General features: G+C 41.7%; 1 protein-coding gene and 1 long non-coding RNA gene across 7 annotated transcripts in view; one reads left to right on the top strand and one right to left on the bottom strand.

Annotated features, from left to right (window-relative positions):
• Window positions 1-1,066, bottom strand: part of LOC138843591 (uncharacterized) — a 140,963-nt gene extending 139,897 nt beyond the window's left edge. Inside the window, exon 1 of the long non-coding RNA XR_011378533.1 lies at window positions 883-1,066. This is a non-coding gene — a long non-coding RNA (uncharacterized lncRNA). The remainder of the gene's footprint in view (window positions 1-882) is intronic.
• Window positions 1,054-20,350, top strand: part of LOC100344368 (SPARC (osteonectin), cwcv and kazal like domains proteoglycan 3) — a 484,325-nt gene continuing 465,028 nt past the window's right edge. For 2 of the 6 annotated variants that reach the window (XM_070048220.1, XM_070048216.1), the window contains exons 1-2: window positions 1,377-1,535; window positions 1,740-1,904. In XM_070048220.1, the coding sequence (XP_069904321.1) occupies window positions 1,834-1,904 (71 nt within the window). In that variant the 5' untranslated portion in view covers window positions 1,377-1,535; window positions 1,740-1,833. Of the gene's footprint in view, window positions 1,209-1,376; window positions 1,536-1,739; window positions 1,905-20,350 lie in introns of those variants that run through there. The other 4 variants (XM_070048215.1, XM_070048217.1, XM_070048219.1 and 1 more) reach the window with 4 other exon arrangements.

The following is a 20,350-nucleotide window of genomic DNA, read 5'->3' as shown; positions in this document are numbered from 1 at the left end:
TTGAATTGAGAACAAAGGACTTTGTCAAATATTGGGGTGGAGAGGCAAGAGTGGGCGAAACAGGTAGGGCCAGGGCAGCAGTAGCAGTGATGGTGGAGGATGAACCTATTATTATCTTAATGAGGCACAAAGCAAGATCTCAAAGATGCTAACATACACAGCACAGCTCTGTGACCAAGCTAATATAAATGTCCTTGGAGAATTTACACATTAGTGTCCTGACAGTTATCTTGTGTGTATTTCTATCAACCAGGGATTCTGTGGGTTTCTGCTATAGATTCTGTGTGTGTGTGTGTGTGTGTGTGTGTTTTTCTTTCTCTAATTCATCAGAAGAGAAATAGGAAAGTTGAGGAAAACACTTCTTTTCTGAGTTGAATAGCCATTTCTTTCCTATCATGTATGCTACATTTTTAAACATCCTGGATGCGAAACTTGAAATGAACATTACTCATTGTGTTTGCTATTTTAACATATTTTGACAAATGTCACCTCACAGAACACGGGAGTAGATGGTATTGGTGCCATCCAAGTAGCTCCTGAAGTTGGGAAGCTACAGGAAACCTGTGCGGTTCTTAGCTTTGGGAGATGTAGTTCTGCCTGAAAAATCTATTAAGTCCACTGGAGATTCATAACATTATTGCAGTGTTTCAGCTTCCAGAAACCTCTGGATTTACATGGGATATTCACTTTGTCCTAAAACTCTAAGTACCGGGAGAGTCTTGGTCGCGCTCCCCTTACAGGGAACTGATGACTGGTTTCCTTCTGGCTTACTGGGAGATGTAGAGAAGGCAGGGAAAACTAAATATGTTGTCAAAGATGGGGTTGGGGGTGGGGTCGTGTCATGTCAAATGCGCGTTCAAGGGCTGCAAATGGTCTGCTTACCTCTCCCAGGGGAGACACGGGAGGCTTGTCCAGCCTTGAGTCAGGTTCTAGAACGTCCAATGCACTCGCCAAGGAACAAGAAAAAACACCCAAACCCTAAAATCCCTCCAACCGTCTAGGCTCGTGCTCAGCCAGCTAGAAGTTCAGGGCCAACTTTGTATTTCCTGAAATGAAGCAGGGCTCCCAAGCGCCTACATGTGGCCTAGCTTTCAGGGGCAGAGTCTGCCCAGGCTGGCAGGAGAGCGAGTCGCGGGGATCCTGGCTCGGCGATGCCAAGTTCGCCTCCGCTTTCCCACTCCCTGCCTTTCCTCGCTCGCACCTGCACGGTAGGGGCAACCATGGGGCGACGGGGCGCGCTCGGGGCGCCGCCGAGGACTCCGGAGCGGGAGCTCCCGCACCCGCGCGCGCCCGGCGCCGCCCGCCCGGAGGCCGGGGCTGCTGCGGGCGGGCGGGGAGGCGGGGGAGGGCGCGGGGGAAGCGCGGGGAGTCGGCGCGCGCGAGCGCGGCGCGCGGGGGGAGGCGGCTGCGGAGCGCGCGGGGCGCAGGGCGCGGAGTGGCCGGCAGGAGACGGCGGCGCGTGAGGCGGCTCCGGCAGCAGCGCCCGCCTGCATTTCCAGCGGGAGGCTGCGAGCGCAGTCCCGGCTCGCCGCAAGGTGAGGTGCGGGGAGGCGGCCGCCTGCCGGCGCGGGGCTGCTGCCCCCCGACCCCTGCGTGCTCGCGCGTGGGTGTGCGGTCTGCGGGGAGGGAGCCCCCCATGCCCCCCGCTCACCCCCAGACCCCGCTCGTCTCCTCCGCCGCGGCGCCCGCACCCCTCCGCTGACCCCGGCCCCCGCCCCCGGTTGTGTCTCCTCTCCCAGATGCTCAAGGTGTCCGCCGTGCTGTGCGTGTGTGCAGCGGCTTGGTGCAGTCAGGCTGCGGCCGGGGGGCGTTCGGACGGCGGTAATTTTCTGGATGATAAACAATGGCTCACCACCATCTCTCAGTATGACAAGGAAGTCGGACAGTGGAACAAATTCCGAGACGTGAGTGCTGCGCGCCCCCCTCACCCCACCGCCACGACCCCCGTCCCCGGGCACGGCTGGGGTGGGGGAGTGGGCTCGGGCGGAGCGGGGCCGCTCTCCGCCGCCCCGCCGGGGAGAACTTGGAGGCGCCGGGCCGGGCCGGGCCGGGCCGGCTGGGAGGGTGGGTGGGCGCCCAGCGCCCCCGCAGCCTCCCGAGGCTTGCAAAGTGCGGGCTGCACCTTCCCAACTTTTGAGTGCGATTCCTGGGCCCGGTAAATGCAGCGGATGCGCCGAAAGTCACCGGGGTCCATCCCCGCCGTGCACTGAGTGGTCCAGTGAGGGATTCGCAGGGAGAGGGACAGATGTAGGGGTTGACGGACGCCCGGCTCCCCGGGGGTGGGAAGGTGATCAGTCCGCACCGGTCGGTCGGTCGGCAGAAGTTGAACTGCCCCCTCACGCCGTAAAAATCGCCGATCCGGTCCGAGTGTCATCCAGAACCCGTTCGCCAGGCTCTGGAACCCGGGCTCATTCCGAAGGGGAAGCTGGCAGGTGGGGCGGGGGTCGGCCAGGAAAGGGTTAAACGGTGGGCTCCCCCCATCACACACACAACCCCAGCGTCCGGGCGCTCCGTCCGGGGTTGTGCGGACCCCGCCGGGAGGCCCGGGGTGCGAACCCGAGACCGCGACGTCGCAGCCCCTCGTACCCGCCACAGCCTGCCCCTCAGCTTGGAGCCTGGCGCCAGGGCGGGCGGCGCGGGTCCCCTGGACGCGCCCGGCTCTGAGGTCCCAGCCCCTCCGAGGGACACCCGCAGGCCCGACCCGGAGCCGGCCCGCGCCGCGGCACTGGGCACTGGCGGGGGGTCTCCCGCGGGGTCCTGCTGCGGAGCCCCGCGCGCCTTAACTTCTCTCCTCCGCCCCGGCTCCCCCGCGACTTGGGGTCCCCCGGACCCCAGCCCTGCACTGGGCCAGGAAGTAGCCGACGAGCCCAGCCTGGGAGAGGGAATCCGCAGAAAATGGTCATTTTGACTTTAAGTGTAGGTGCAGCTGGTTGGTGCGTGGGCACCCAGGATGAACAATGATGAAATACTGAATGAGGGCTCTGTCTTAGAAACAAAGCAGAGCGTAGTTTTATTGCTAACTGGATGCTCTTATAAAGAAAAAAAAAAACTCTTAGGCGTTTGTTTTGAATGTATATTAATATATATATTAAATATATGTATATGTTTACAAAAAAGCTAGAGAGTGAGATATGTATGAACCTGGAGAGAATGTGTTCAGCATGCTCTCGGGCGGGGGGAACATTGAAAATTTTGTCAGTATTAGAACAATATTTCAAATTTCAAGTTTTTTTTTTATTTCTTGGCTGTTGAAATGTTTTTTAAAAGGGAACTTTGGGCTTTCATCTTGAAAACATACTTTAAGATTTTAATGTGTTAGTGTTCTCTTACATTGCTTCAGTTACTTTGTTGAATTATTAAGAGTGACCGGTCCACACTTGGGCAGTTTGTGAATTTGTTTGGTTTAAAGTATTGAAAAAAGTTGAGTTGTTTACTGCAGAACTTAGTACTCTACAGTTTGTGCAGCCAAACTGTATAGAGACAGACTAGTGGGTTGTTACAGCACTCATATTTTCAGATCTTCTTAAGTGATCTCTGGGGAAAATGGTATGCAAATGTAAATAAAGGACTTAGGAGATACTTGAAACAAATACGTTTTGAAATATCTGCAATATATGTGACTATAAAAATGATTTATTTGAAACGCTTATCTCGGTTCTCAGCGTTGCCGTTTCAGTAAGACAATTTCATTTTTATGAAGATGACTTTGGAGGTGGTGGAGAAATGAAGTGCTATCATTTTCCCCCTTGAGCCACCTGTTGCTTATTATTAATATGATAGAAGGCATGCTGAGAGCCTGGCGTCTCAAATCCCACTACCGAGTAATTGATACAGAATCTATCCCAGAGTCATTAACTTCATAATTTTTTGTGTACCTTCCAGGATGTTGTTTATCTTTTAGTTCCTTTTTAGATCAAACCAAATGATTGAAAATAGACTGCATTGCCTGTGAAACTGCCTTGAAATGTTAAACCTGAGCATTTACCTAAAATAATGGATTTATGTACTCCGTCTGTATGAAGGCAAAGAAACAAGGAAATCTGAACCTCTCTGAGAAACAGTTTAGCTGAAGTACTTTTGCTTGGTCTTGTTCCATTAAAAAAGAATAGCTACTTTCATTTAGCAATAAAAGCTTCGGAAGATGCTTCAGCATAATTAATTCTGAAATTAGTACTTACCTTTTGTTTTTTGATTACATGCAAGTTTGAGTTGTCCCTTCTTTTGAATTCTATTTGAAAAGTCTCTTGAATGTTACTTGTTAATGCAACTCATTCTTATTTTGATAGAATGATTTTTAAAAATATGGTATAATTTATATGTGATATAGATATATAAATCTGTTTATTTATAAGAAATCTTTGGGAACAAAGATAGGAAGTGTTAGGTGAGACATGGTGGATTTAGAAATTACTGCTGCTAATGTCTTATTTCTTCAGTTTCCTCAGAACAAATCACAGAGAAATAGTAAAATCAAACACAAGTCTACAATAAGTGTTGACATAGAAGAAACTTCAAACAATTTTCACCACTCCATACTAGAACCGTTCCTTGAATAAAAAGTTAACTTTAGTTTTTCTTCAAAATGCACAGTGTATAACTATATATATTACATAGACATAGTTTTTATCCTTAGGAAAATTACTAATATTCTTGGTTATTTGTGTAAAGATTGTAGTAAAGCTTTTCATCTCCCAAATTCTAGTTGAGATTTTAATCTCCATGTTTTAATAGAATTTGACTTAATCTAAAAATATAGAGAAATCAGCACATTGAAAAAGAAGTGCAGGAGGTAGAACCAGCATGGTATTTTCAAGCTATAAAGATATGATTTTTAAGATAAATCCAAAAAAGCCTTGTCAACAATTGGGATCTGTTGAGCAGATAACACTCGTTGTGTGCTACTTTCAATGATTCTAGCTCTTGTTAAGTTGTCTTAAAACCAAGAACTTGTGATTCCTCAGTGGGAGAAGTATGAGAGTACTACCGCCTTCTCCAAGGATAGGAGTGAAGGATTGTCTCGTCACATTCCTGCATACGTCTTAGAATTGGAAACCATCATCATTTTGAGGAACCTGATCATTACCTCAGACGGCTCATATATTACATATTTCCAACATTTATATTTTATAAAATCTATTAAACCATGTCCTTTATCATGTAATAAATGAGTAGAAAATTTGGAAGTCAGTGAATTAATTGGCACTGTCTGATGTAATGCTGTCATCAGTCTTATTCTTATATATTTTTTACTTTCCTGAGGTACAAGTAGTAATTAAGAGTAGCAGAATAAGTAGAACAGGAGACACCCTTAAACACTGTGTGTTGGAAGCAATACTGTCACATAAAATGCTAGCAAAAGGAGCGATGATGGTCAGGCTTATTTTTAATAAATCATGTAATAAAATCAGGATTGTGGCAGTAAGTTGAAATTCAAGTAGTTCTGCATTAGATTTTTTTTTTCAATTAAAGTACCTGGCGCTCATTTGAACTTGGTTTTAAAAAATGGTTGCCATTATTGTTGCAAAACCCGCAATCAGCTTCAATTTACATTTATTCCCTAAGTGATTTTTAGTGCTCTTTAGATATATTGAAAGCACTAATAAAGCCCTACAATTTAACTTGCAAAATTTAACCTTAATGTAAGCTAAAGAATGTGTATAACATTGTAAAACTGAAAAAATACTGGTTGGCGTGTCTCAGAGAAAGTCAAGTTACTAGAGGCCTTTTCAAAAATGCTTGATTTGAGCAGTAGTGAGTAAACCTTTTTTAAACTGAATTGAATAGAAGTAAACCTTTCTTAACTTCCTTTTTTCGTTCTCTGTGCTGTTTTCATCTGAATTCAGGTTCCTGAGGGTACAGGTCATTTAAGGGATAATAATGGCTGATAGAGAGGGACATTTCCCGTCACTCCACAGAGGGCTGAAGGCTGCTGAGAGTCTATTAACTTTTACTGTTGTTGGAAAGTAAATAAAACAATTGGTTTCCATGCCTACTGCAAGGACAGCACTCTACTGCTTCCTAAGACATTAAAATTCAAACCAGGAGAATCTTCAAAGAATGTCCTCAGTATTGTTTAAGGTTGATGATGCAGCCTGATCGTGTTTCTTGAGTAGTAGGCATACCCTGAGCACTGTAGAATTCTCCCTTAGGCTACCTCAACAGGTGGCAGCACAGTTCACTCTTCTACTTTGCAAAGAATATGTGCCAAACATAAAATTAGAGGATTATTAATAATTTGGATAAGTTTAACAAAGTAACTGCTATTTTCTATAGCAGTTTCTATTTTCTAATCCTAATAATGGATACTCGATTCTTAAGAAAATGCACACTATCAGCGTTTCTTGTCATGGAACTTTGCTAACCGTGGTAATTATGTTTTATCATAGTTGAGATCATAAGCTTTTCTTGTAAATTCTTAATATTTAGTTCACTGCCTTAACATCAGTGTTTTTCTTTCTTTCTATTGCTTTATTTATTTGTGAAACAGGGAGCTCCCATCTGCTGGTTCACTTTTCAGATACCTACAAGGGCTGGGGCTGAGCTGAGGTTGAAGGTAGTAGCCACCAACTGAATCCAGGTCTCCTCTGTGGTTGACAGGAAGCCAGTTATTTGAGCTGTCATCTTCCTGCCAGGATCTGAAATGACAGGAAGCTGGAGTTGGGAGCCAGAGCCTGGAATTAAACCCAGACACTCTGATGTGGGCTGCCTGTGTCTAGGTGCTAGGGCAAATGCCTATTCCTCTTTTGCTTCGTTGATGATAATATACCATGTGCCTAGTACTTAATAAGTTGTTGACTACCCCAAGGTGCTTCAAAAAATTCATGGAAAAAAGAATTAGAAGATACATTGATTTTTGTGCAAAAATTGAAATCCATGCATACCAATTTCTTAATATTCATTTTACCTGAATAATTTGAAAGTCCTTGATACTGTTTGTATTTGCAGGTCACAGCAAGTGAGAATATAGAATGAAATAGCATTTATATGGGACTGCTATTCATATTGTTTAAATCAGGACATTTAATCAAGTGAGAGACAGTTGACTTCTGAAGTCAAGTAATAGTCTGACAATTGTAGGACCAGTGAGTACCCACAGTGCCAAGGGCTAGCCATTTGCAGCAACCTGAAGCATACCTTGTTGTCTGGGTCCTACTTTAGCTCTGATTGCCATATAACTTCTGCATTCCTATTTCTTTACCCTGCCACTGTCACCACTGCCATGCTCACTTGTCAGAGTGAAGATTGGCTTTGTCACGTCAGGTATCACATCACGAAGGAAGCCAGGTCAGAGGATGTACCCTTATTTGATAGTTTCTGGAGAGGGAACCTTGAAAGTGGTGGTATCACATTATGAGACTCCACTAGGGTGTTTGAACTGAATACAAAGTGTAGGAAATTTGCTGTGGGCTCAGTATCACTGAAGTGATAGGGAAGTAGACAATCTTTTTAACTCCCCAGCTCTCATAACTTCTAGTGAATTAGTAGAAAAGTGCAGTGAAGTATGTTATATATTAATGTTAGCCGTCGCAAAACACACCAGACACCGGAGTAAGGGAAAGGGTTTATTGGGGAATACCCTACAGACCAGAGTGAAGGGGCGGCAAAGGAAAAAGAGAGAAAGAGAATATAAGAGAGAAACAGAGAGGAGAGGAGCTAGCAAGGAGAGAAGATAGAGCAGAGAAGAGGAGAGAGGAGAGCAGAGCCAAGAGAGAAGAACCAAGAGCCAAGAGACCAGAGGAGGAGGCTAGAGAGAGGAACCCAGAGAGAAGAGTCAAGAGATCCCGTGTGCAGGAACAGGCCCTTTTTAAACTTTGCTTGAGGGCAGGCAGGGAAGCAGGAGCAGGAATCCCATTAGGATGGGGGTGGAGCCTGGCTCAGGTAGCTGGGCCATGCAGCCACCTGGCTACAACTGCGCCAGTTTCCTAACAAAGTATAATGAGAAATAAATTATTCTCTGCATGTTTATGTCATTTATATGTACATTTCTGTATTTGTAGGTGTATGCATAAATATATTTGCATGGGGGTATTTTGAAATTCAGGAAAGATAAGTTTATTTTGGTAGAAAGAAATTGAGATCAACATATAGGTTTTTCATAGTAGGCAATTTCCATGAACTTCTTGAAGATCCCATAGATGCCTGTGTTTTAGAAGTTTTTGCACCAAAATAAACTTTTCGATTCATTTTCCATGAACATTCTGAAGTATGCTTGTATACATGTGTGTGTCTTCCAATAGCTAACAGGTGAAATAATCTGAATATCAAGACATGCATATGTTATACTAAAGATACTATATACCAGGGGCTTCAAAAGGGTTGTGAAAAATCTGACAAAAAATGATAAAGATTTTGCATCAGCTTTCGAAAGTACTGCCCTTGTAATATGCTCCTATGTGTATTGTAGTTATTAGACTTAATATACTAAATAGAAAGCAAGTGCCGCACCATCACCTAGAACGTTATGATGTGTTAGGGTTCCCTCCCGCATCCCTTGTTGGGTTTTCTGCATCCTACTTTCTGTGAGTGTGGCCTGTGTGCTTTCCTGCTTCTTACAGGAAATCAGCTTGTCTGGGATTGGATTATATCCTTCAACTTTGCAGTTGGATGTTCAAAAGGAACACTGTGTACTGTGGTAAAGCATTTATGTTCCTACTCTGACTGCTGGGTAAGACTACTGTCTTACTGTGCTGGTTTCTAAGAGGAAGTGTTGGTCAGAACCCAGGGGTATCCAACAGGTTATCACAGGAGAGAGCCTGCCTCTGCTGACCAGCCCTGTTTTCCTCCAGGGAAAGCATTTAGCGTATCTTCTGTGAAAGTTTTTTCAGCTTTCAATGTGGGGGTCAGAGTTTCCGAATGCCCTTGTGTGTCAGTAGTGATGAGTCGGGGGGAAGTAGAATTTACTTTTCACTTCCCTGAGGTGAAGGGACAGGATGCTGTCTTGCAGCCCAGGTTGTACTTCCTCTGAGAAAAGGAAAAGGGACAAATGTGCCAATTCCCGTTCACTGAAATATTGCTAGAGATCATGCCATTGCCAGGTTCATGCAGCTCCTGGTATGGAAGCAAAGCAAACAGTCTGTTTAGCAGTCCCATCTCTGGGGCAGTTAGACTTGCTGAGTGGCCCTTGTGCTTTCTGTTTGTTTGTTGACATCAGAGACGGATGGCAGCTTGAATGCCGAGTCTCTGGCCTGGATCCCAGGCAGCGCTGGGGGATGACACTGGTTGACTCTTGTTGTTTTGGAGAGATCCTTGATTCCTTCCTCCTTCATACGTGTCAAAACTTTACTAATGAGCCGAGGTGCCGGCCCATTTGTGTTTTCTTACTCATTAACAGCTGTTGGGTTAGTCATTAACAGCTGTTAGGTTAGTCATTACTGGCCACTCAGAACGGTTTTCTATCTTTTGAAATGTGACATTTGGTCTTTCAAAATAATCACTTTGACTGTCTTTGTTATCTGTGAGACCAAGAGGTGGATAATGCTTTGGGATGTTTATTAGGATTTATTGTCTTTACTACAGAATCCCAGTAACTTGATGAGTTTATCTTGAAGTCAGAATGAAAGGCCTCCAGTTGACTGTCCTGGTTGACTGCCTTACCGGCCAGTAGTCACGAGGCACACTCTGCTCAAAGGGTAATGTTTGTTGTTGTAGGGACACCACTACTGGTAATAGCATGTTACTGCTATTTATACTAGTGAGCTTTCTGTGACATCTCAGCACAGTGCTAAATATCGTAGTTGGGCAGGAATGGCTGTTAGAAGGAATGTTAAAATATCCTTACACTAGCTATTGTTTGGTCAGGTGTCAGTGTGCCCATCTACAGTTGTGGTTGATTTCTTTTTTTTTTTTTTTTTTCTTGATAGATTAAGCCCCTTCCACCCCCGCCCCAACTCACATGTGCACACATATTTTCAAAGCATATAAAACCTGGAAATGGAAAAGAAATTATTTGCTTCAAATAAACATTAGGAATTCATAAATTATTGTACATGATCACATGCACCTGTAATGTAAGTGAAATCCGTGTGGAATGGGTTCTGAGAGTCTTCCAGTCTGTATCTAGCAGATCACTTACTCTTTCATGTTGAATATCAAAGCATGATATAATGCTATTGACTTAGAAAAATGAAGCCCTGTCATATATAAAGTAGGTTGGAATATAGCTAATGTTTTATATTTGGAAGGCCTTTCTATTCAGAATTTCATTTAAGAGATTAAATAGCATAATCATTGAACATGGATTCACTGCTTTGGAGTTTTGTAGCAAAAGAGCAAAACTAATTAGCTGCCAGACTAAGGAAAACACAGAATAAATTAAAATTCAATGATTTCTATATTTTATCCTTAGTGAAGCTAAATCATTTTGAACTTTTTAATGCTAAATTTTAAACTAAGTGCGATATGAAATAAGTGGGTATATGAAATATTCTCTGACAAAAATGAAAACCAGCATTTATATTGAGCGTTCCAGGTGAATTTTGTGAGTTGATTCTCAGCAGAAGGACAAACTCATTTAGCTGGACTGAAAGAAGAGGGAGCAAAAATGTAACAACTTAATCTCATTTTTTGCAAATACATAAAACGTTACTGGGCATGTCTTCCTGAATATGGTGATATACTTACTATAGAGAGTTCCTAAAAATAGTAATTTGATGGCGCCTTAATCATAGCTCACTTTTATTTTCCGATCACCAAGCTACTTTGTGACTTTCAAAATATTTACACAGGGTGCTCTAGGCAGGGTATTCTGAAATATGAGCTCGCTAATTGCCTTGGCACATGGTATTAGCATCTGCTGAAGGATCAGTTTTGGAATATCAGGAGAATATTTATAGTCCTTTCATGGCATAGAGTAGGGAATTATAGGAAACCTTCTAGTCTTTAGCAAGGCTGTCTGAGGTGCCCTTGGCAACATCTGATATTCTCCTCAAATGTCCCTCAGGCAGCCAGAGTCATCTAAAGTGAACATTCCCTGAGGCAAAGCTTTCTAGAACATTGTTTCAACAGCATTCACCTAGTGTTACCTGAGAAACCTTTCTTGGACATAAAAATATAGGGCTGAGATCTTATACTCTTTATTGTTTTGAAGAACTACTGTATTTACTGAAATTGTGTGAATTAAAAGCCCACTCCATGCTGATAACTTGGGAAGGTTCATTTGGAAGATGTAAAATTTGAAAGCAGTCCTAGGCAAAGGTACACATTTGTTTGTAGATCAATACATTGGGCATTTTGTCCCCAGAACTCCATGTTGATGAAAATGCTAACCCAGGACTGGAGTTTGGTGTAGCAGTGAAGTCACCTCTTGGGACGCCTACATCCCATTGTGGAGTGTCGGGTTTGTGTCCCAGCTACTCTGCTTCCCATCCAGTTTCCAGCTAATGTGCGCCCTGGGAGGCAGCAGATGATGTCTCAAAGTATTTGGATCTCTGTCGTCCATATGTTAGCCCCAGATGGAGGTCCTGGTTCCTGGCTCAGCCCTGGCTGAGCCCAGACTGCTGCAGACATTTGGGGACTGAACCAGGGAAATCTGTTTCTTTGCATTTTTTTTAAAGATTGATTTATTTGAAAGTCAGAGTTACACAGAGAGAGAAGGAGAGGCAGATAAAGAGAGGTCTTCCAAGAACTGTTCACTTCACCATTGGCCACAACGGCCTGAGCTGCACCGATCCGAAGCCAGGAGCCAGGAGCTTCCTCCAGGTCTCCCACACAGGTGCCGGGGCCCAGGGACGTGGGCCATTTTCCACTGCCTTTCCAGGCCACAGCAGAGAGCTGGGTCGGAAGTGGAGCAGCTGGGTCTTGAACTGGTGCTGATATGGGATGCAGGCACTACAGGTGGTGGCTTTACCTTCTATGCCACAGTGCCAGGCCCTCTGCATTTCAAATAAGATGAAAATGAATAAGCAAAAATGCTAATCCTACTTGTTAGTGTTATTGTTATTTATAATCAGAATCAAAAGAGTTCTCTTTTTAATCTACGCATTTCCTATGTAAAAGTTTTGAAAACATGGGAAAAATGCCAATAGAGAATGACATATTTAACTTACACAGCATATCAATATTGTAGGAGAAGACATCCCACCTAGTCTTTGGAGATTAAAATGTATTTGAGAAAAAGAAGTTATTGGATGCATACAGTGCTTCAAATCTTTAAAGTGACTGACAACCACAAGTAGTTTATAGGGCAATGAATGAGATCTGGAAATCTAATTGAGAACTGTTTTGTTTGCTCTGAGTATCTGGAAGCCGCCTGGCTTTTGCTGCCGGAAGTCTTGCATTTGTTCTTGGAAGGAGGCCCGTTTATTTACATGCACTGTGTGCACTGATGTTTGGCTCAGGAAAAAGATTTGCATCAGCCTCAGTGGTGACAAAAGCACCCATGGCCCAGGTGTCTTGTGTGGCTACTGCTCTGGTCCTGCAAGGAAAGTAGCATAAAGTGTCAGAACTGCACTGAAGGCTGCATGTATTTGGCCTTGAACACAGGATCATTTTTGAGCTAACAGCGGTCCCTTGATCTCAGCTTCCTCTGCTCTGGGCTCCTGAATGACTTTCGAGTGTCCTTTGAACTCTAGTCTTGAATTCTCATAATAGGTTCTTTGTGTACAGTGCTCTTAATACGTGGTAAGTAGTTTATGATTTCTAAATGTACTTAAAATTGCTTTTAATTATTGGTCTTGGATGAAATCATTTCATTTTAACTTCTGTGCTGCTGAGGTAGACTGTGATGTTTCTTATTTGTATTTGTGCTTGAATAAAACCCTGGTGTATTGAAGTTTGTGGGTGTAACTTTTTATTTTACTTAAACAAAGTTGTATAAATACCTTTCTCCTAGATAGTGCAATAAAAATCTCAGCATCTCACTTTTCCAGAAATACAGCAATATTTGTATCACATTATAGGTCTGGAGTATGTGAAAATACCTATTTAGGACAGGCTTCTGAACTGGGCTTAAATTATCTTCATTCCCACATCCTTTCTTAAATAAACATTGGCTAAGCACTTAGAAGTCAAAATAAACTGTGTAAAGAACATATGCTAATAGAATATGTGTTATGCAAATTTGAAATAGCATGTTTTCCAAATTTTGTAATATTTTAATATATTACAATTTTTCTGAAATAGCTTTGTAAATTAAAGGAATGGCTAGTTTAGAAGTTTCAAATAGTCTCTCTCTCTCTTTTTTTTTTTTTTTTTTTTGACAGGCAGAGTGGACAGAGAGAGAAAGAGACAGAGAGAAAGGTCTTCCTTTACCGTTGGTTCACCCTCCAATGGCTGCCGCGGCTGGCGCATCGCGCTGATCCAAAGCCAGGAGCCAGGTGCTTCTCCTGGTCTCCCATGGGGTGCAGAGCCCAAGCACTTGGGCCATCCTCCACTGCACTCCTGGGCCATAGCAGAGAGCTGGCCTGGAAGAGGGGCAACTGGGACAGAATCCGGCACCCGACTGGGACTAGAACCCGGTGTGCCGGTGCCGCTAGGCGAAGGATTAGCCTAGTGAGCCGCGGCGCCGGCCTCAAATAGTCTCTTTAAAAAATTTTATTTTCTTTTTGGAATTCAAATGCATTAATACAGTGCAAATAAAAACCAACATTAATTTCATCTTACATTGTTTAGTCAAGTTTTAAAAATACCGACCCATTGGAGTAAGGCAATTTGTATGTGTATGTTTAGTTTGACAAAATGTTTATTTCTACTCTCTGATCCTATTTAAATTTACTTTTAAGTTATCCCTAATGTTGTCATTCAATCAGGAGTATTAACTTCTGCAATGTAATTAATAAAAAAGTTTCTATATTTATAAAACTGACTCTTTTCCAAAGCTAATCTTCTGAGCCAAAAGTCTTTAACATTGTGGGGTACAGAAACTCAGAACTCAAGGACAGCTATGATCACTTTATCCAGAAAATGTTTAGATACACAAAACATGTTTTAAAATTCAGGTGACTCAAGGCCGGCGCTGTGGCATAGCGGGAAAAGCCATCACCTGCAATGCCTGCATCTTCACTTCCCATCCAGCTTTCTGCTATGGCGTGGGAAAGCAGTGGAAGATGGCCCAGCTTCTTGGGTCCCTGCTCCCCTGTGGGAGACCTGGAGGACACTCTAGGCTACTGGCAGCCATTTGGGGGAGTGAACTAGTGGAAGGAAGACCTCTCTCTCTCTCTCTGCCTCTGTAACTCTGCCTTTCAAATAAAATAAATAAATCTTAAAACAAAAAAAAAACCACATTCAGATGACTCATTGCTTCGCTGTGATAATCTGAAACATGGATATAGGTGCCTCTGCAAGGCAGTGATCACTGTGTGGAACAGAGGCTGTAGCTTGGAGCTGTGGGGATTTTTTGATGCTCTTGGGATTTTAGGAAATTTCTAATGGAAGTTGTCTTAGAGCCTTGTGTGCCTCCATTGTTCCCAGTCCAGGCCCTTGCCAGTCTTGTCAGGATCTCCTCTGCAGTATGTTTCAAAGCAAGACCCTTTGCTCTTCCGAGCCGCTCACTTAGACTGTGAGAAGTTACCCTCATGCTCCTGGTGACCTTCATGTTTCTAGACGATCTTCCCATTTTTCTGTGAGCGTCGTGCTTTCAGACTTTTACCTGCCAGTGAGATCTATAGTGCTTATTGATCAAGTACGTTCTCCTACAGTGTAGCTCTCCTGTGTTGCTCCTCTGTTCAAGGCTTCCCATTCAGCATTTAATTTATTACGGAGTAGTACTGATCCCATTGCTACTGTAAGCTGCCATCCAAAAATTCCAGAGTAGAATTGCCTTGAGTGGGATAAATTGTAACCTGCACATAGTGAGACTGTTCTTATATTTTGTATAGGCATATTGGAGGGAGATTATATTCTCCTAAATATGTTAGAGTTAATGTAAGCCCCAAGGATATTGTAACACCTACTGGGAGGAGGGCTGTCAGAGGAGTCTGAAATGAGTCAGAGAAAATAGTTCTCAGAAAACTCTGACGGTGCCCCGGAAGGAGAATAATTCCTTCCAAGTTTGGTCTAGTGCTCTGTAACATGTAGAAGAAAAAAAAAAAATCCCTGTCTCCGAGTCTGTGTTCATGCAGCAAACATCTGATTTCCATGTAGCTCAGACTCGGGGAGATCATGCACCGGGCTTTCTGACATGCTGTTTCTGCTGTCAGAACCAGGTTTTTTCCTGAGGCTTCGGGGCCGGAGGCCAGGTCCTAGGTGGTGGTAAATTTATCAAGGTAACGCCACAGTGTGAGCTCCTTGGTTGGTAGCCAGGATCTTTCTGGTGCAGACAGAGATCTCCAGGAGATTTCTGTTCAAATGTCAGCACCAAATAGCATTCGGTTTTCCTGTCCTCAAATCCAAAACCCCTTAGCTACCTCCTCCAAACCATATTTACTTCCCTCTGTCCTGCATTCTTTACCAATCAAATTGAATTCTTACCTGTATTTTTGCTACATTTTCTGCTTTCTCTGTGTGGCTTACTCACTGTGAGCCTTTCATCCAGAAGGGAAGAGACCAAGGCCCTACTATTTATAACTTCCCTAATATTTCTCATTTTTGATGGCCCATTTCATATTCTCTTTTTCCCAAGACTCCTGCCATGATTTCCATGGTCAAATGCAACATTTCTTTTCCTTGAACCCCTGAAGCTTTTTTGAAACATTTGTGTTTGCTCAGAGGATTATGCTCCTTTTTTTCTTCATCTTCTTTCTTTTCCCCAAGAAATCTTTTATCTACAGAATACACTTCATGCTTTTCATAATGTAACATTAGGAATTGAATGGATGTTACCACCATACCTGCCCTTCCACCCATACTCCCAGCCCTCTTCCTCTTCCCTCTGCTATTCCCATTCTTATTTTTTAATAAAACCTATTTTCAATTAACTTTATACACATATGATTAACTCTATACTAAGTAAAGAGTTCAACAAATTTTATGGAAAAAAAGCTATTCCTCAATTGTCAAGACATTTGCATCTTGAAGTGTTAATTTCACTTCTATAGATTATCTTTAAGGTGCATTATTAGTTATCACAGATGAGGGGGAGCATATGGTATTTGTGGTGTCTTTTGGATCCCCTATATATAGAATCATGTTACCAGCAAATAGGGATAGTTTGGCTTCCTCCTTTCCAATTTGTATCCCTTTGATTTCTTTTCTTGCCTTACGGCTCTGGCTAAAATTTCCAGGACTATATTGAGTAGCAGTGGTAAGAGTGGGCATCTTTGTCTGATTCCAGAAGTCAGTGGGGATGCTCCAACTTTTCCCCATTCAATAGGACTCTGGCTGTGGGTTTGTCATAAATTGCCTTGATTCTGTTTAGGATTGTTCCTTCTATACCCAATTTGCTTAGAGTTTTCATCATGAAAGGGTGTTGTATTTTGTCAAATGCTTTCTCTGCATCTATTGGGATGATAATACATTTTTTTGTTCCTTAGTTAGTTCATGTGATGTATCATATTGAGTTTTGAATGCTGAACCATCTCTTGCATACCAGAGATAAATCCAACTTGGTCCAGGTAAATGATCTTTCTGATATGTTGCTGGATTCGATTGGCTAGTATTTTGTTAAGGGTTTTTGCATCTATGTATTGCATCTAAGTATTCCCTCCCTTTCAATTGTTTTGAATAACTTGAGAAGAATTGGGATGGTGAGGCCATCTGGTCCTGGACTTTTCTTTGCTAGGAGGGTCTTTATTACTGATTCAATTTCTGTCTTTGTTATTGATCTGTTTTGGTTTTCTTTGTCTTCATGACTCAATTTAGGTGCGTTGTATGTGTCTGGGAATCTATCTATTTCTTCTAGGTTTCCTGATTTGTAGCATGCAGCTCTTTGTAGTAATTTCTAATGATTCTTTTTATTTCTGTGGTGTCTGTTGTTACATTTCCTTTTTCATCTCTAATTTTATTGATTTGGGTCTTTACCCTCTTTTTTTTGGTTAGTTGGGACAATGGTGTGTCAATTTGTTTATTTTTTCAAAAAAATAGCTATTCATTTGGCTGATGTTTTGTATTTTTTGTTTCAATTTTGTTTATTTCTTCTCTAATTTAATTATTTCTTTTCTCCTACTAGTTATAGGTTTGGTTTTCTGTTGTTTTTCTAGGTCCTTGAGATGCATTGATAGCTTATTTATTTGGGTACCTTTCCGATTTCTTGATGTAGGCACCAATTTCTATAAACTTCCCTCTCATTACTGCTTTTGCTGTATCCTGTAAGTTTTGATATGTTATATTGTCATCTTTATTTGTTTCCAGTAATTTTTTTGTTTTCTCTTTTGATTTCTTCTATAATGCACTGTTCATTCAGGAGCATGTAGTTCAGTCTCCATGTGTTTGCGTATGTTCTGGGGATTACTGAGTTGTTTCTAGCGTCTGAGTGCAGCAGGAACACCCACCAAGCAAGTTCATGTACAGATGAGTGAACAGGGATGTGACTGGTTCTTTTCTGATTACATGTGGAGTTGGCATAATTTTCCTGTTACTTATTTTCATTTTATTTAAATGCTGGAGGGAGGGAGGAAGAGACAGACTGACACACACACACACACACTGTTTGACTCCCCAAATGCCCACATCAGCTGGGGTTGTGTCAGGTGGAAGGCAGGAGCCTAGAACTCAGTCTGAGTTTTCCAGGTGGGTACAGGGATCCCAGTACTTGTCTCCCAAAGTGCACAAGAGCAGGGAACTGGAATTGGGAAACAGAGGCCCTCCAGTGTGGGATGAAGGCTACGCAAGCAGCATCTAAACCACCAAGCCAAATGTCTATCCCTGGTGTTGACAGAGATATCAAAACTCTGGTTAACACTATTAGCTGATTGCACAACATTTAATCTTATTTTCCCTTAGGGTTTTCATTGAGCCTGTCAGTTAAGGAACATATGTTCATTTCCAATTTCAGACCATCTTTCTGAGATACCTGATTTTGCAATTAAATGCTCAGCTAATATACAAGAACATTGTTTCTTTTGCCACCAAGTTTGAACTGTACTGTGGGGTTAATATAAAAGAAAAAATATTAACAAAAATTTGCCATGTCATATGTGACACATTTTTGCTCTTCCAAGCAGCCAACTCCTGATCTATAATTACTATAAAAATGTCAACGGTAGGCTGCTGGATTTCTGCCACAGTCATCACAGACATTAGCCACCCCCAGGCAATCTTTCACAGGCAGAGAAAGGGTTGTCACTGCCTGTCTTCTTCTACCTTCAAACTTTCTAAAAATGAGAGTCTTAAGTAAGAAGCACCATTGATGACCTACTGTTAAAACTCAAAAATGATTTATTTATTCTCTGATAATATTAGAGAAAAATGAAATTTATAGACTTTCTGAAAGATGATCTGCTGAAAGGTAACTCTTTAACTTGATTTCATAATAAAACATATTTAATGTCAAGAATAATCATTTGGGAAACACCTATTAAAAAGACACAGTTTGGGGCCAGCGTAGTGGCGCAGTAGGTTAATCCTCCGTCTGGAGTGCAGGCATCCCATATGGGTGCCGGTTCTAATCCCAGCTGCTCCACTTCAAATCCAGCTCCCTGTTGTGGCCTGGGAAAGCAGCAGAATATGGTCCAAGTCCTTGGGTCCCTGCGCCCATGTGGGAGACTGGAAAGAAGCACCTGGCTCCTGGCTTCGGGTTGGCACAGCTCCAGCCATTGCAGCCATTTGGGGAGTGAACCAACGGAAGGAAGACCTTTCTCTCTGTCCTTCCCTCTCACTGTAACTCTACCTCTCAAATAAAATAAATAAAATCTTTCAATAAAGACACAGTTTATCCGAGATATATTACATAGCTTGAAGTTTTACCATATGAATTAAGCAAAATACAGGTTTTGATTACTACAAATGCCATTGAATTCATAATTCGCCACAAAACCTTTTTCTTCTTTTTTCCTTGTAATCTTATATTGTTATACACTCAGTTTGGAGAACTTAGAGTACTAGAGTCAGACAGATGGACTTATATTCCATGATATGGACTGAACTTATTTTTTTTTTATCTTTTATTTAATGAATATAAATTTCCAAAGTACGACTCATGGGTTACAATGGCTTCCCCCCCCATACCGTCCCTCCCACCCACAACCCTCCCCTTTCCCACTCCCTCTCCCCTTCCATTCACATCAAGATTCATTTTCGATTATCTTAATATACAGAAGATCAGCTTAGTATACCTTAAGTAAGGATTTCAACAGTTTGCTCCCACACAGAAACATAAAGTGAAAAATGTGTTTCTATGGGGGTGCAAACGATTGAAATCTTTACTTAATGTACACTAAACTGATCGTCTGTAAAAAAAAAAAAAAAAAAAAAAAAAAGAAATTATCAATTCCCAACTTGACTCTCACTGGGATTAAACATGACAATAGGTCTGATCTGATTTCATCATCATTTAAAAAAAATCATCTATTATTTTTCACTTTATGTTTCTGAACTTATTTTTAAAGGGTAATGACAACTACTATTTGTTGACATTTTATTCAACTGTATAATGCAGTAGGAACAACTAATAGAATACCAGAAATCTGCTATATAGTGGATGATTTCATCCTGTTATACTTTCTATTTCTTAAAACATTTTCTAAAGTTACTTCTTGGAAGGGAGCCTTAGCCAATTTAATGGACGGTACATCTATACTCATAAAATCAAAAGCAGAAATGAGGCCTTTGAGAACATAATTTGAGATTAAATCATATACTCCAATTGCTTGAATATTACCATAGCATTTTACAAGTGTAAGATTAGAGTGTTTCAATTTTCATCATAGTGAAAACTTAAGATATTTAAATCATACCATCTTGTTACAATGCAGAAGATGACCAAATCTACCATGGAATGCTACCTTGAAGTTTACCAATTTTTACGGTGACTGCTTATGAACATTGTCATATGACATTTTATACTTACTGCTCTTTTGTAGTACTTCAAAGATTCAAGAATTAAATGCATCATTTCTTATGATTTACGAATCTGACCTTAATAATGTAAGGTAGCTGAATTTAGTTATATGAAAGCAGTTATGTTTTGATTGTTACTGAAATTGATCATGAGGAAAACGAGATTTCTGTTCTTTCATTATGCTTAAATAAATATTTCTGGCAATAGTGTTTGCATTTCAAACTACAGCTCCGTTTTTTTGTTCAACACTTAGTATCAACTGATACTATAAAAAAGTCACAATAAAATAGAGATGTTCTGCTTAATATTTAATGTTTCTATGTTTTTGAGAGAGTTATTTAATAGTGTAACTTAGAATTTTTTTTCACAGCCTACCTTTAATGAACATGAATGAAACAGAATAAATATTTAATATCCTCATATAAATGGCAGAGATTTTATTAACATAATTACAATGCTTGAATAAATTATGGTAGGTCT

Source organism: Oryctolagus cuniculus, chromosome 8 (assembly GCF_964237555.1).
Source record: "Oryctolagus cuniculus chromosome 8, mOryCun1.1, whole genome shotgun sequence".
Lineage (NCBI taxonomy): Eukaryota > Metazoa > Chordata > Mammalia > Lagomorpha > Leporidae > Oryctolagus > Oryctolagus cuniculus.
The sequence above is the reverse complement of the archived record's forward strand: the minus strand, read 5'-3'. Positions and strand labels throughout refer to the sequence as shown.